This window comes from Gymnoscopelus microlampas, assembly GCF_963454915.1.
Source record: "Gymnoscopelus microlampas genome assembly, chromosome: 6".
Lineage (NCBI taxonomy): Eukaryota > Metazoa > Chordata > Actinopteri > Myctophiformes > Myctophidae > Gymnoscopelus > Gymnoscopelus microlampas.
The window spans coordinates 20898064-20915465 of NC_139943.1; the positions used below are offsets into that span (position 1 = coordinate 20898064).

Here is a 17402-nt window from a genome sequence, read left to right on the forward strand (position 1 = left end):
TATATATGTTTGTCTTGCTAGTTGTAATATCTGTAGGATTTGTTTCTATTTAATTTTACTAGCAAGACATGATGTATTAGTTTGATAGGTGTGCTTTGCATTTGCAAAACACACTGTCAGTGAATCATTTGCAAAACATGCTCTATTTGTTATTACATTTTGGCAAAAATATAACTCCATAGATTCCATCCAGCCCTGTTGCTTTGCGTGTTGACATACGTGAATGCCCTGCCCTGCACAAATTCACAGGTTGTCAGTTACAGTTCTAGCATGTATATATATATATATATGAATTTGAAAGGACAGGGGAAATGGCTGGGCAGTGTAAGTATACAGTAAAAGCAGTAGCAGAAAAGTCTTTTCACTGCTCTTTGGTACCGACACTGGACTATAGCTGGCCATCAGGATTTGGCTGACCCGCATAATAAATATATACATGTTTCTGCAAACCATTCAAAATTTCGAACATGTTTAGAAAAGACATAGATAGACGTGCCACTGTTTGTTGCAGTAACATGATTGTTTTCACCAAATTAGGTAAATAATCTTAAGTGACAATGAGCGCCAAATATTATATATTCTATACATTTTACTATAATTGTCATCAAAGATTTGTGGCGGGGCCCATTTCTGGGAGGAAAAAAAACGCCATAGCATGAATGAAACCTCAAATGAATGAACAAACCCTATGGATGAACCCGAACTCATCTGAGTCAACCCCATCATAATTATGTTGAGGGGCCACCTCTGTAGTGGGCGCCACAAACTAAGCTACACTGAGACAGAGACTGTATGTAAGGGAATCTATTGTTATTGTTGTTACAACACCAGAGTTGATGGCACAAAATTTGCATTTCGCGTCTTGTACCAGTGACAAATAAAACCTTCAGATTTGTTTTTCTTGATTGATTGATGTACTTTATTTAGTAAGACATCAAGTACACATTCACAATACAAGGTCTACTAAACTGGGAGACTCATTAAGCACTGAGCTTCCCCATGCACACAAATCATGATGACATATAAGAGACAGACAGATATACACACTACTATACAGAATGTCATACAATCAGCTTACAGGTTACTGGTATGAAGAGTGAACAAATGTACAAGAGAAGAAAAAGAAATAGGGGGGGGGTAGGTTAAGACTTAGACAGGGGGGGTCATCTTTTGAATTGCAGCCTACAAGTTGCTTTTCCACAGGATGTGACGATTGTGTCCGCTCCTTCTTCTTCGTTCTTACATCTCCCCTCTCCGCCCCCCGGCCGGAAGATGACTTGTCAGTGTTGTTGTGGTTGTTTTGGAAGTTGACAGTCAGGCACGTGAGCCTCCGTCATCTGTAGAGTGCAAAGCAACTGGCGACATGGCGGCCAATACTCCTCCCAAGGTACTGGAAAAAATAACCTCCCTTTGTGTTCTGTGTTCACAATTATATCGCAAGTTACGCGCTTATAACAACCGAGACATGTCGGGTGTCTAACCTCCTTTCACCCCCGGTAGTTTTTCCAGCATTATTTTCAGTAGCAAACTAACAGCTAGCTAACATCCTACGTTATGCCTACAATTTATGCTCGGTCGGACTTGTACGACGGCGGCGCGCGCCACAAAAACAGTCGATCTACAAGCTCACAACACTACGCTTGGCGACGTGTTGTGAGCTTGTAGATCGACTGTTTTTGTGGCGCGCGCCGCCGTCGTACGACGATGCCTGTGGCTTGTTGTTTTGTGCCACACAAACACGCCACGAATGCGCCTCAACTCTTATGACCTGACTCCCCTTTAGTCTAGATGCTAACGTTAGCCACACAGCATCACAACATGTTGGTTTTCTGTTTTCTCTCTGACTTATAACTGCAGCGACCCTACGGTCTCTACCTCACAGCTGTTGACGTGCAGCATTGTTTAATTACAAGTGCTAAAGACCTAACGTTAGCATTAGCTAACAGTAGTCGAAGCGGATACAGGATAGGTGGGCAGTCTGGGCACTTATAAATAGGGACATCTGGGCACCTCGGTGTAAAATTGGCTATTTTATCTACTCTAAAATGTAAAAGAGAAAAAGTCATTAAGTAATGTAAAGTATACATGATGTGAACATGCACGGTACATCATTATCAGACTTAATTTTATCCTCCAACTTCTTGTTTATGCCCCAAAATGACTGGATATACAGGTTTTGTAGCAATTGTAGAAATATTGGACCTTAATTGTCGAATATTGAAGCACTTTCTAATTATGTATACTTTACCTTACTTAAAAACATTTCCCAATGTTTTAAAAAACATTTTGGTTTTGGAAACAAATTCCAATTTAACACCGATGAGGTGCCCACTCTTCTTTGGTGCCCAGACTGCCCACCTATCCTGTTACCGTTGAGGCGAGCATAGACATACAGTATGGCCCAGTGGTTTCTGTTTTAAATAAAGCTATTGTTTGTGTTTATAAGCAGCCAGCTAATCTTGTTTAGCAGGCTCAGTGGCTGATTGAAAACATAACTTTCGAGTTGTGTCTCAAAGGGGTCCATTCTTCAGTGTTTCAATTAATTAACCTGTTATTTCTGTTATATCTCACGTATTCAATGCTGCATTTGAATGTGTGTATTGCCTGAGACTACCTGTCCGTTGAAGTTTACCACCTCTCTTTTAGGTTGTATATGAACATGAAGGGGTGTTCATACATTCAAACACAGATGACGATGGCATTGAGCAAGATCTACTCATTTCAGGGTCACTTCGCATTATTGACAAGGTACTCCTAATTCCATGGTAACCTGATTTTGAAATATGTTGCACCATAGTCAGCCACCCCCCCCTTTGTCTATGGTTTGTAGTACAATGAACCATGAAATGTGGTGCATTTTTCATGCTGTAAGAGAGCTGAGGTTATAGCCACATTCAGCACGTCTTTGTTGATTACAATATCTTCTCTTGTCAGGATGCTGAAATCATTGTGGAATATAAACCATTGGAAGATACCGTTGACCCATCCAACATACTCTGTGCTGGGAAGGTTTGTTTCAGTCTTGATTTTCAACATTGCAGTTAGGCCATGCAGTTAGGTCATAATTACTACATAATAGCAATTATTTGAGTTAATCAGAATTATTTTGCATAATCGTCATATTCGTTTCCATGTTGAGAAAGGTTCATACATTTTAAAATATTTAAAAAAACATTTTCAACAGATGTTTTTGTATAAAATATAAAATATGGCTTGTTTTGGCTATCTATTTTGATTATTGTTTTTTTTGTCATATCTGCCCCATGCAACTTCTGTTTACAAAGCCGTTTAAAGCCACACAATTAAATCGTTAATCGCTATTAATTGTATAACAATGAATCGTCATGCAAAATTTCATAATCGTGACAACTGACAAAGCTAATTACAGTTACTCCTAACTTTGCTATATAAGAGCAGATGGCTATTTAGTACGTTACAAAATGTTTATCAGTCACAGTACATTTACAAAGTCTGTTATTATTAATACGTAATATTGCCATTTGCCACTTTTTTGTCGATGCAATCCAATTACATTGGAGCCAATTTAAGCAATAACATTTTCACTGCATACTATATTGATGGAGAAAGGCCCAGGGCTTGCCTATGACTAATACATTGACATTTTGTTAAATAGGTACTGTATGTATTCCTTTCACAAGGATTTGGTGATGGTAGAAATCTAAGTGAGATATTGAAACTACCCCCCTGTCAATTTCAGCTTTAGGGTTAGGAGGTTAGAGAGTAGGATTTCTTCTTTCACTGGTATTGTAATCAGCCATCAGATTTCATATCAAATCAATCACATTTAAAACAATCAAAATTGCATATATATACATATGCATGTGCATGTGCACTCACATAATCACATAGCATCAAAAACGAAAATGAAAGAAAAAAGAAAATAAACTCGGGTGTAAAATCCAATGAAAAGAAGTGAGTCTTAGGTTAAGGAGAGATTTAAAAACCTCTACAGACTGAGCTCTTATAACAGGGAGGGGCAGTCTATTCCAGTGCCTGGGGGCTGCAGCAGCAAAGGCATGGTCACCCCTGCTTATTAGTCTGGTTTTGGATCAGCCAGGAGCAGCTTGTCAGCAGGTCTCAGTGCTCTGACTGGGGTATAAGGGCACAAGAGTTCTAACAGAACGAGATATAACAGGGCCAGCCCATGTAGGGATTTATAAACAAATAAAAGCACCTTTAAAATGAATTGTAAAATTGACAGGGAGCCAATGAAGTGCAGGTAAAACTGGGGATATATGGTCCCGTTTTTTTTGTAAGGAGGAGGCGAGCATCTGCATTTTGATTGCTGCGGCGCCTACTGCATAATACCGGTGTACAAAGAATTCCAGTAATCGAGTCTAGAGGATATGAAGGCATGGATTGCCATCTCCACTTGTTTAGGGGGGAGATGGGGTTTACCTTAGCTAGGATTATTATTATTAATTAGATAATAGATTTTCGCCCAAAAAATGCCTAAGTTAGGGACACCATGTTGAAAATGGTTAACACAAGTGAATCTCTTTGTGCTTCGCCAGGATTCCAGTTCAGTCATGGATCCAGTTCAGTCCCAGGGTGCAGGTGAGCGGTCCCAGGGTGCAGGTGAGCGGTCCCAGCTGGAGTCACAGCAGAGCTACGAGACGGAGTGGGACATGATTAACGCCGTCTCCTTCAAGAAGAAGACATGTACAAATGGAGAAAGTGTGTAAAATTTTTACAGTCTTACAAACATGCGGCTCTGGCAAGTCGTTTTACACTGCAATATTGAGGATGTGATACTGGTGTTCTACAGTTTGATGTATTCTTCTTCCTGGAGTCATTCGACCATATCAATGTCCTGAAAAAGCCAATACACACCATTTTTCTCTATTGATTGGTTGAAGAAAAAAAGTATGACTTGCGTCAAACTGCAACAATGCACAAACGCAACCCATTGACTTCCTCTCACTTTCAGGTTCCCTGCACCACAGTCAGGAGAAGAGTAGGTGGGCATTCAGTTTCAGTGTTGGTGACCTCGGGTCCATCACAGTGAAAGAGGAAGGTTGGTCCTACCTTCTCTTCAAGCTGAAGGAGTCGTCCGCTTCCCTGCCAGCCCTCCACTTCCACCATGGCGGCAGCAGAGAGTTCCTGGACAGCCTCAGGAGATACGTGTTGCTCAGCGAGTGAGTATCCTCTTCCAGGGTGGGACATTACCATGTGTCTGCCCTATTATTTAGTAACCAGTAGTTTTTCCACGTGTCTTTACACATTTTGGAGAACCTTTAATTACCTAATGTTATAATTAAGTTTCATTAGCTTTTGCTGTACAGAGATTTAGCCTCCTGTGATTTACTGGATACCTTCTAGACACCACCCTTCTTGACTCACAAATGAGCCCCTTTATTTCATGACATGTTAAATCATTGAATTTATCCTGAATAGATTTATCCTGTCATTACACATACAAGCAATACTGGTGGTCATTTATTTAATCACATGACATTAACATGACACTATGGTGTCATGGTAAGTCAACAAGTGTATATCTACATAATTGCACCCTCCAAAATTAATTCAGAAGAGTATTTATGAAGTTAATCCTGTTATAAAGCAAGTGACTTGGCTAGTGAGTGGAGTGATGTTTCTGAACTTGCTGTAATCAGGAACTGAAACATTGGCAACAAACAGATATTTATATCATTCCAGTGAAATGGAAAGATTTCAATATAAGTAACCCACTTAAAAGACTACCATACCGAATTTGCCTTTAGTTCAATGGTATGTATGTATACATGTTATCTATATGCTAATTCAAGTGATTTGCATAAGGTCAAAAGCAAAGGGATCCTCTGTCTACCCTCATCTGTTTACTTTTTTGATGTCTGAGCTGGTGGACAGCCTGCAGCACAGAGCCATACTCTTCCCTTTTGAGCCAAATATCACAGCAAATGATTTGTGGTGGACACGGGCAATGTGTTTCTCTATCTGCTGGCAGATAGCTGTTATTAAAGTTCTTATCAAAGCTTTTCATAATGAAATTGTTTGGATTAAATGCCGCAGACGCAAGCATCAGGTGTGAACTGTGAATGGCGTGTGACGTCATACCACCATGCCTTTGTCTCTTGTCAGCCTAGATTGTTTTGTCTTATTGGTGTTGACCTCCAGAGCCAGGTTGCAATACCATCAATGCAGCATCCTCTGTATTCATACTGCAGTGATTGCTGTTGTAGACTAGAGAGCATAACATTACAGTTAAACACAAATTAAAGGAGTGCGAATTAGTTCTGATGTTACAACTATTGTTTATGATTGTTAGTATTTCAACCTGCATTAATTGACAGCTTTTTGAATCCCTAATGAATACCAAGTTAGCCAACAAACATTAACATAAAAGACAATAATGACGTAGCAAACCTTGAATTAATTGAAAAACATGATGCGTTGTAGAGGTGGATACAATCAATATAATTAAATCATATCACTGAAAAGCGTAACGGCGACAGACATGAAAGACGTTTTGAATTGTTCAGTAAAACACTTTGCATAACTAGCCTATTACTGACCGAAAGTGCTTAGTATCAGGCCATGAGGTTAATTTTGGACCCAAAGAGAATGGATTCATTTTTACCTAGGTATAATGACAGTTTGTTATCAGCGAGCCATGTGCAGATTTTACCGAGCTCAGAGCTAAGGGCTCAAAATAGAATGTGTGATGAACCAAAATACATTACCATGAAACACACAATAAACGCACAAAATGCATAAAATGGCAGCGGAGACCCTGACTGCATGTTGATATTATTCATTTGATGAAGACTGTTAGACTAAGGATAAGGATAATTCCTTTTAACAGGTTGTTCATGAAAGTCCTTGCGGTCTTGTTTCCAATGAGAACCTGTGAGCAATTAGGGGTTAAGAGTCTTGCTCAGGGACAAATTTCATTTCATCGACACACATGCTGGTCTGGCCTGGAATCGAACCTGGGGCAACCAGGGCCTCTGGCTCCCTAGGCGGGCTCACTAACCACTCAGCTATGGCCGCCCCCCAGGCTCAATTCTATTGGTATTAAAACATGTTTTTTCCCCTCTTTGTTTTGAAGGTCACCAGATAATGAAAGCTGCCTGCTGGTCACCACTCCCAACAAGGCTCTCTCCCAGTCCTTTGAGAATCTTCTGGATGACAAAAATTATGGCCTGGTCAATGTAAGGAGCTAAAATCAGCAAAGTTACTTACCATGTACAATATGAAATATGGGATTAATGCCTTTTACTATAATTTTGCACAAGTAAGTTGGTCTGGATAAGAGCGTCTGCTATACAGTATGCCTAATTGTAAATTATTATAATCTATATTATAATGGTGCTCTCTGGGCACAATGCAAGTTGGGAAGGCATGCCCCACCTGTTTATAAAATACCTGTTGCACTTGCTCTCAGGCCTCTTTTCCACCGGGGTTGAACCGGCTCGGTTCTTTTTTCCCGCCAAATTTTGAACCAGTTCGGGACATCATATTCAACACATAGCTGGCCAGTCCTCGAATCGAAACAGGGGCAACTGGGTAGTGGTGGGGAAAAACATTAATTTCAGTGAACGAACGATTTCGTTCATGTTCACGGCAATGATCCATTCGCGTTCACCGTTCAATACTAGTGCTATTGTCTAGTCTAGTGAAATACAATTAAACTGCACCGCTGTTTGTCTGTCGCGGGAACAGCCCGATCCCCCGTCCTGTGTTCGTGGAGAGGGAATGGGGGGCATGAACGAAAGCGTGAACGTAACAGTTTCAGAAAGTGATCTAGTTTGTTCCTGTTCACTTCACGGCAATGAACTAGTTATTTTGAACGAATTGATCACGAATGACCCATCACTACGACTGGGGACTCTTGCTCCCCAAATGGGCTCTCTTAACCATTCAACTATGTCACCTAAATCTGGTGCTTAAAACTGGTGGAAACGCTAGCCGCTTCCAAGAATCTAGAACAGAACCAGTTCTAGAATCAAAGTTCTTTTGGTGGAAAAGGTGCCTCAGGATTTGGATTTAATAATAGCCCAGATTTAATAATAGCTCAGATTTAATAATAGCTCAGATTTATATAGCGCTTTTCTAAGTACCCAAAGTCACTTTACACAAAGAAAAGGAAGGAACCAACTTTATTTTAACTAGACGCCACTCTCCCACAGAAACTGACAAAGGACCCATATGAGGCAACGCTTGGAGGCTTCTCCAGGGTCACCAACTACATATATGATGCCTTCTGGATTGCAGACGAACAGCAACAGCGCCCCCCAGAGGAGGTGGCCGACCTGCTCACGGAGGTCATCCCAGGCCTGGAGATCAACCAGCAGGAAGAGCCTGGTTTTGAAGTCATCACAAGAGTGAGTGGTTAGAGAGACTGTATACAGTAGGTGACTGTGTACAGTCATGGGTGAATTTGACTTGACTGGACTTTTGCTTTGTGCATCTCAGATTGATCTGGGAAGCAGACCAGAGGTCCAGAGGAGAGAGCCGCTGTCAGCTGAGGACTGGGTTGAGCACCAGGACACAGAGGGACGCATGTTGAGCGTCCCTCAGCTCAAACAAGTCATCTTCAAAGGGGCATGTTGAATTTTCTTTATTAATCAACATTTCCCTGCCAGGATTGAATGACTTGGTCATTTTGAGAAGAGAAAACCATTGCTAGCATATGATTCTATGAATGAATGATAACCCGCCCTTTGAGGAATATAGCATTACAAATAAGAAATGCAGTGAAAGAGTTGCAATTAGTGCCTCCTGAGCAGATTTATTGTAAACTGTGACCCTAACATTTCAGTAAGTTCAGTTGATGTCAATATGTTCAAATAATGTGCAAATAACAGTAGTGCTAGTCATGTTTTTACACTTACTTTACAGATCAGCAAGTTCACAAAACAATTGCTAATGTTTTATCATACATAACAGTCAAAATTGTTTAAATGTTCCACTGTGTCATGTATAGTACCCCCATTTGAGAAACAATACATAAGCATAACATAACCTACTTACTTACTGTACAATACACTTTTTACCCCGCCCAACCCTTTCAGTTTCGGTGTTTGATATTCAGCAGGGGATTTATTGTATATTGTGACTGACAATATGTCCTCCAATTGACCCGGGTCTCTCTTTACACTTATGATCCTGCAGGGATTATGCCATGCAGTGAGGAAAGAGGCCTGGAAGTTTCTTCTGGGGTATTTCCCTTGGGACAGCACCCTGGAGGAGAGGAAAAACCTACAGAGAAGAAAAACGTAAGGGGTCTGCGTAACCATGCTTCAAAATTGTGTCAAAATCCATTGACATCTACAAGCTCACGTTGTGTCTCAACATTTGTGCAATTTTTGACGAACGGTCCCCTCAGAATAGGGATGCTGGGGTTCAAGTGGTTCAAGAATACACGCTGTCAGGAAAGAAACAAAGTTACCTTGAAAGCTTGTAGTTTCTCTCCAAACATTCTGGCCTCTTTATCGTTTGTTAGTTAACACAGTGCATGTCCGTCTTTCCTTGTGCCAAAGGGACGAGTACTTCAGGATGAAACTTCAATGGAAGTCAGTCAGTGAAGAGCAGGAGAGGAGAAACTCCAGGTTAAGAGATTACAAGAGTCTCATAGGTAACAACAGATTTGTTTTTCTTTTACTGGTTGCTTTTCATGACTTAATGCTTTCCCAAGGACCTACCTTCATTATATGATGATGATGATGATGATGATGATAATAATAAAATGCTACATTAGTCAGTATAATTTAAAGGATAAAAACAAGTTGTGTCAGAAACATATGCCACTGAAGTGTCTGTCTGGACATTCATGCACACAGTCCAGCTTCAGCACTTAGTAGAAGTAACTAGGTATTGACAACAGGATCACACATTTTGTACAATGAAACAGGGAAGCACAATGCAATTACTGCTGGAGTTTGATATGTATATTCGAAGACATGCTACTTGCATGCTCCATGCTCTTTCATTACATATGACTACCCTTTGTACCGCCACCATCACTTCTTTTGACTCCTCAGAGAAAGACGTGAACCGAACAGACAGGACAAACAGGTTCTATGAAGGCATTGACAACCCTGGCCTGGTTCTACTCCATGACATCTTGATGACATACAGCATGTACGACTTCGACCTGGGTGAGCCATGCCATCATTTCTAGGCATAAGCATAGGATTAACATCTTCTCTGATAAATAGGTTCAATTTGCGCTATTTATTATGAGATTCTGTATGCAAGATGTCACCCACTGTGGTTTGTGTCATAATAAATGTTTTTATTCAATTTGAAATATTTCTCCCATGAATCAATATTTTTCAGTGCTTCTGTTGTACAGACTGTATAGCGGAAGCATTTCGTTGCTGTCAGGCAGACACTGTGTCCTTTTTTCGTAAATTAAATCTGTACTTTGTCATACAGGAGTGTCACACAAAAGTAGTGAAAATAGCAGATCTACAAGCACACCGCGAGGCATTGTGTGCTTGTAGATCAGCTATTTTCACTGTTTTAAATAGTTTTTTAAGTAATTATAAAAATGGAACGGTTTTGGACATACAAGGTAAATTGTGTGAGCCAACAGTCTGTCTCGAGAGACTACTAGAGAGAATATCAACATCCAACCCAGGTTTCCATGTTGGCATTCTTTAGTCCCATTAGTCCTTATGTAAACACCAATACTAATCAAACAAATGCACCTGGGGGTGCAAACCCTCCAACATCTCTTATTCTATGGCTCTCGATTGTGACCATGAAACATTTCAATCCAAATGTTAATCATCTCCTCAGAGCAGCCTACTGATCATTCCCAAAATCCAGCCATCCATTCTCATGTAATCTTGTAAACAAACAAACACACAAACAGACAAGGACTAATTACAACGTTATGCGTTGCTGCGGGCTGGATAATTATAATTGCTGCGTGTAATGTGATATTCTTTTCCATCTCCAGGGTATGTACAGGGAATGAGTGACCTCCTCTCCCCAATCCTCTATGTGATGGAGAATGAGGTGGATGCATTCTGGTGCTTTGTCTCCTACATGGACCAAATGGTAAAGTCCCAGTGTCTTTGCTACTGTTTTTGTATAGTTCAATGGCAGAGACAGACAAGGCAACATACAAAAGGTGCATAAGTATATATGAATACAAAATATATTGTTTGTATATTTTATTCTAAAAAAGGTAACGAATAGAAGAAAATCATGTAGATCTCGCGATCCACATGGGAACAGCATGGCTCCATTGGGCATCTTGGACATCATGTGGCCAGCACGTGATGTCAATAATCTATGACGAAATATTTCAAAAAGTATAAATTAGTGGAGGCAATTCTATGGCCTACCAGCAGTGTGCACAAGGAATTTGATTGGTCCAACGTTTTGTGAAATTAACAAAATGTACATTCAGTTTATTTATGTCTTTATTGAGATATGCAATCTCTTCATGGTCTACCTCCTACTTACAGTAGGAGATGTAGGAGGTAGACCATGAAGGACAGGAGGCCCACTAAGGAGTTTTTAGGTTTGAATCCTTGAGCAGACAAAGATGCATGCAGGTCTTTATGTGAAGATCTTAACCACTCTACCATCAGTGGGTACAAATGATCTCAGTGTTGTTGTTGCGATCAAGAAAGAACGTGGTGTTGCCAGGATACATTTGAATGCAGTTTGGATCCTGTGTCCCCCCTTGTTACTTGTTGCTTGGAGACTATCTGTTACCCAGAGAGTGTATTCAGTTTGAAGATCATGATGACTACTCGGTCACTGTGTGTGTGTGTGTGTGTGTGTGTGTGTGTGTGTGTGTGTGTGTGTGTGCGTGTGCGTGTGCAGCACCAGAACTTTGAGGAACAGATGCAGGGCATGAAGACCCAGCTGATTCAGCTCAGTACTCTGTTAAGACTGCTGGATCTCACTTTCTGGAACTACCTTGGTATGCAAAACCCCCTTAATACCTGTACCATGATCAGGGAAAATACTAATTTCTGCTTGGCTGGTAGGTGTCTGGTAAGAAAAGGTATCAAAAAATAACAGTTCAAAGACGAGATTGTGTGCACATCTTGTACCTGTATTTAGGCCAGGTGCTGGACATCAAGGCAATAATCAGAAAAAAAGGAAACATCGGTTTAATGCTCCCAAACAATTTTATTTTATTATGCCTTGCTTAATTGATTGATTTACCCTCACATTATTGTTTTAGTTATTTGTAGAGCAGTTGCTGTGCACCACTTAAACATTTCTCACCCTTTTGTGTTTACACTGCAGAGTCACAGGATTCTGGGTTCCTGTATTTTTGCTTTCGCTGGTTACTGATCCGTTTCAAGAGGGAACTTAGCTTCCAGGACGTGCTGCGACTCTGGGAGGTGAGTAAATGTTCCAGTTTTCCAGAACTCGCCCAGAGAGCATATCTAATTGCACGCACATCGACATTGGTCACGTCAAACACCTCATTTGCAGTGAATGAGTTAATACCAGAACTCACCTAGCACACACACGACAGTCACATTATGTCATTTAATTAAGAATATATTTGATAGAATAAACAAATTGGTAGATGGATACCATATTTTTCTTCATGTAGATGGATACCATATTTTGCTTCATGTATCATGTAGATGGATACCACATTTTTCTTCATGTAGATGGATACCATATTTTGCTTCATGTATCATGTAGATGGATACCACATTTTTCTTCATGTAGATGGATACCATATTTTGCTTCATGTAGATGGATACTATATTTTTCTTCATGTAGATGGATACCACATTTTTCTTCGTGTAGATGGATACCATATTTTTCTTCATTTAGATTTGGCGTAGTTGGTTCTCTCAGTAAACGTCTGGTTCTCTCTCAGGTCATGTGGACTGCCTTGCCCTGCCAAAACTTCCATCTGCTCGTGTGCTGTGCCATCCTCGACTCCGAGAAACGTAAAATCATGGAGGAGAACTACGGCTTCAATGAAATCCTCAAGGTAACTATTGTCACCGTAAATGTAATCCAAAACAATGGTCCTCAAACAGATTGACACAAGAACCTAGATTTTGCCTTGTCAGTGCATTCAAGAATGAAATTGCATAGTATACCTCTTTGTTATAGTTGCTTCTTTACAGTGACCTCCTCAAATCATCACTAAAATCACCTCTGGTCCTCCCCACTGGTTGAGAAACGGGCTGAAACCGAACGTATTTGTGTGCAAGTTGTCGAAGTGAGAATGAACCTGATGGTGTGATAACTTCTAAAACCTTTCATTACCTTTCAACAGCACATTAATGAACTTTCCATGAAGCTGGATATTGAGGAAATCCTCCAAAAAGCAGAAGCTATTTGCTTGCAGATCAAAAATTGCAAGGTAGGTTAATGCACGTTATAACCGGTACAACCAGTTTATAAACCTTGTACAGTACAATTTAAAGGTAATATCAACAGACAAATTTGACGCTATTATAATCCTTATAATTGAATGTATTGTGGATATTAAAAGTCCTCAATTGCACCTGATTCTCCTCCTTGAAATCAGAGCCATCTCCTTTGAGTAGAACAAACTTTTATAGCATTGCTATTTTTTTATGAATTGGCTATCCTTGAGGTCTGAAATGTCATTCTCTATATAATTATAATATTATTGGTCCTCACTAATAGTCATAAGATGGTATCAATTGAATTCTGTCTACTCGCTCTGTGTCTCAGAGGTGGGCCGTGGACAGTTCAGAAACCTGCCCACCGGTGACATCATCAATGCGCTTTTTTTTAATGCAAGAACAATAGCTTATATTTCAGCATGCTAACTTTCCAGGAAGACAAAGGCAGTAGTTTCAGTCCCTTTGGAATCCCCATTGATTATATTGGTAGGCAGTTCAGTGTTATTTAATGACTGAAATGTTTTTCCCCCTCAGGATCTGCCTCATTCAATAAGTGACGTCCTGGGGTTCCACACAGACGCCGAGGCTCCCAGGTTAGGGGCACCAGAGTTGGGGGGTTCACAGAGAGCACCCCCCTCCCCCAGACCCCCTCAGAGACAGGAGGCCTGCTCTAACGGCCACGGACACTTAAGAGAAACACCTGCCAACGGCTGCAAAGTTGCCTTCATATCATAGTAAACAACAAAACCCACACAGAGACTTTACAATAGCCTCACAGCTGCAAGGGATAAATTTTTTTATATATATAATATGTATATGGCCTACGCAGGGTAAGAAAGGCAGTGTGTGTGCTACACCATTCTATCTGCCACTCCCCCAACAAGAGAGAAAGGAGAAGAATGTACAATGGATTTAAGATTATTCAAATCTTATTTTTGTAATTTCTTGTACCATATTATTGTCTTTCATTGAAATGAGTCATTCCTTCTCTCTCGCAGATGTTTTTTAAAGATGGGCAAATAGTGTCTTATTGTAACTACTAATAATCATCATAATCATAATTATGGGCATCCGGGTGGCACTGTGGAGACTGGGTTTGATTCCTCCGCATTCGTACCAGCTCGGCTGGGCACAAACAAATGTAGGCCTTTTTTATGGCAGCCATATTGATACAAGTATTTATGTAATGTTACCAGTGATATTAATTAAGGCTCTGTTAAGTTCAACAGAGCCAGGGTGCTGCTATTGTGCATGCTGGCTCACTGGAAAGACTCCACTTAAGCCCTATTTGTAAAATAGTAAAAACAGCTTATCTACCCGGTCACAATGTGATGTGACGTGTTGTGACTGTGAGCGTGTAGATCTGCTATTTTTGCTATTTGCTATTTAGCTGATGCATACCATCAGCTAATCTTCCTGGGGTTTATTAGGAAGTAACATTGCACAACCATTTATGTCAATATGGCTTCCGTGAAAAAGGTCTATTGGCCACGTTCGCAAGTGGGAAGCCGGTTGGAAAGGCTGGTCCCTGTTCAGCAGGGACTGGAAATGGAAGGTTTAGGATCATGTTTCTGCACATGCGTTATGTCCTTCCGGTGAATCTCCTCACTGTCGGGTGAACAGAAGCAGCTAGTCATGACTCCATATGTATCGGAGGTGTGGTTGTCTACACACCCTCCCCAGAACAGTAGGGGTTGCCAGTGACAGGGACCGTATTGACATAGTGACTAAATTGATGAGAAAAATTGAGAAAAAAAGGGAGAGGAAAGAAAAGTACAGTAATCATTGTGCCCTATAAATGCAGTTTACCCCATCACCAACATTGATTTATAAGTTGATTAATAGAACATCTGGGCGGGGGGAAACACCTAAGTAGCCAGCTTCAGAGATTTTATTTGAGTATTGTTTTGTTTTGTTTTTTTCAATAGTTGCTGACAACGTATTATTATTGTCTAAATATTTTTTTCACAAGGCCCTCTATCTTGCCATCTTAAATGTGTCTTAAGGTCAACAATTTGTTCTGCTGCTAGTCGGATATTAACAAGACGGGCTCTAATAGCGGCTTGGATCTCAGACTTCAGGAGGCCAGTAGTCTGACGTCAGTCATCTATGACGTATCTACTGTATGAAGCATACTTCATAGCAAATTTTAGCAAGGTTTCAGTTCAGACCCCCTCATTGACCTCCATGACATGACAAAAAACGTGGCTTGCCGTAAAAACCCAAATGGGGGCTAATGACTGCATCTCTTTCCTGTGCAGTCAGTCAGTGCTTGGTGGCCAGTCTGGAGCTGTGTGGTACTCCTCATTTGGGCAAATATTCACTTGTGGAGCTCCATATTTGGGCAAAATGTGAGGACACACACATAGGCCTACATACAGTATGAGGGACATTCGGTGCCACGCCGTAAAAAACAAACAAACAAAAATAGATTATTGATACATAAGCTCCACTCAGTATTACCTGTTATTCAATTGGTCATTCCATGTCCTATGGAATTAAAGTATTATTGATGTTGTGTCTTATAAGGTAAGCTCCCCCCCCCAGATATATGTTATAATCTGTTTTTGTATATGATACTTGTGTCTTGAACCGAATCAAGTCACAGTATATACTTTGTTTGGCACAAGCATTATCTTTTTAGACCTTTAAAAGAGTAGTTCACCCCAAAATGATCTATTGCTCACCCCATGAAGCCTTGAATTTTTGTTGGATTTTATTCCAATATTTGATGAATGAAAGTAAATGGGAGCCCACTCTTTTTTTTGCTTTAATCTTCAGTCTTAACAATAAAACTATATCAACATTTTCTTTATAAACTCCAAAACAACTCTCACATAATCCAATATTTTTTAATATATTTTTTCTGCTGTTAAGCTTGGCCCCCTATTTACTTTATTGGATCTATTTGATATTGGATCAGGAATGTGTCTAACATAAAAAAGCCTCTTATGAATTCAAGGCTTAATGGGGTGAGTAATTGATAGAAAAAAGTAATTTTGAGGGTGAACTACTCCTTGAATTTTACGCCTTGATGTGAATATTTACTTTTTTTTTTGTTGAGAAATACATTTGCATTTGAATTCATGCCATTTTGACTTTGATTTACTTTGTTGCGTTGCCACAGGATGCAAAAGCAGGTTAACGGCATTACTGATTTCAGCTGCTTTGGAATGGAAATTGGCACTGCAGGTAATAAAGCCACTTAAGAAGGACTCAGGTATTTGTTTACTTAACTTTTTGTTGAATATTAGATTTTTCTCTCCAGAGTTTAGACTTGTTAACCTTAATCTTTTAAACCCTATACTTCGGTACATCAAATTGCAAAAATAGCAAATCTAAAAGCTTTGATATTTTCACCATTTGTTTGTGTGTTTTCAACGAACGTCAGGCTACAGTTTTAAGACATGCCCAAAATAGGGAAGGTGGGGTTCATGGGGTTATAAGCGTTTGTAATATCAAATTGAAGTACATGAAAATTAGGGGAGTACTTATAAACAGACCACTATTTTTGGCATGGTGAAATAAACCATGCCGAGTGTGTGTATATATAAAAGACTATCATGCATTCAATTAAGCTCCACAAATATTTTCAATTAAAATATTCCCTTTTTGTATTTTAAAACACCCTCATCCATGAATTTGCACAAGAAAATATATAGGTATCAAAGCATTTCCAGACGACGGCAAATGATGGGGGGGGGGGATTAACCCACCCCTTCCCCTGTAATTTCACTTGAAAAACAGGTTGGAGGCGACTGCGAATGGCATTTCGCCCCTCTTTCAAGTATGTGAGGGACGTCAAGATGTGACCATCTTAACCTCTGTGACAGTCCACACAGTGCTACCGATTCCTTTGAGGGAAGACATTTGGAGTGTGTTTGAGGTGCTGATAGATGACTTGTCTGTCAGAGTGAGCTATCACCTGCAATCTTATAGCTTATGCGGCAGCACAATTGGAACAAAGCAGCATCTCCCATCCCGTCTCCCAGCTCTTTCATTTCCTGTGCAGCAGGAAATTGCCTCAGCATACAGTAGACGGTAGATAGCACGCTGCCC

At 40.2% G+C, this 17402-nt stretch overlaps 1 protein-coding gene across 1 annotated transcript; it reads left to right on the forward strand.

The window, feature by feature from the left end:
- Positions 1 to 1276: 1276 nt before the first annotated feature.
- Positions 1277 to 16558, forward strand: tbc1d15 (TBC1 domain family, member 15). Its single transcript, XM_084060316.1, has 17 exons — positions 1277 to 1387; positions 2647 to 2748; positions 2935 to 3009; positions 4536 to 4698; positions 4952 to 5159; positions 7076 to 7178; positions 8157 to 8351; positions 8443 to 8571; positions 9142 to 9245; positions 9510 to 9604; positions 10011 to 10127; positions 10937 to 11037; positions 11815 to 11914; positions 12247 to 12344; positions 12839 to 12955; positions 13247 to 13333; positions 13878 to 16558. Exons 1-17 carry the CDS (start codon positions 1364 to 1366, stop codon positions 14076 to 14078), a joined length of 2019 nt encoding a protein of 672 aa, XP_083916442.1. The 5' UTR covers positions 1277 to 1363; the 3' UTR covers positions 14079 to 16558.
- The last annotated feature ends 844 nt before the right edge of the window (positions 16559 to 17402 follow it).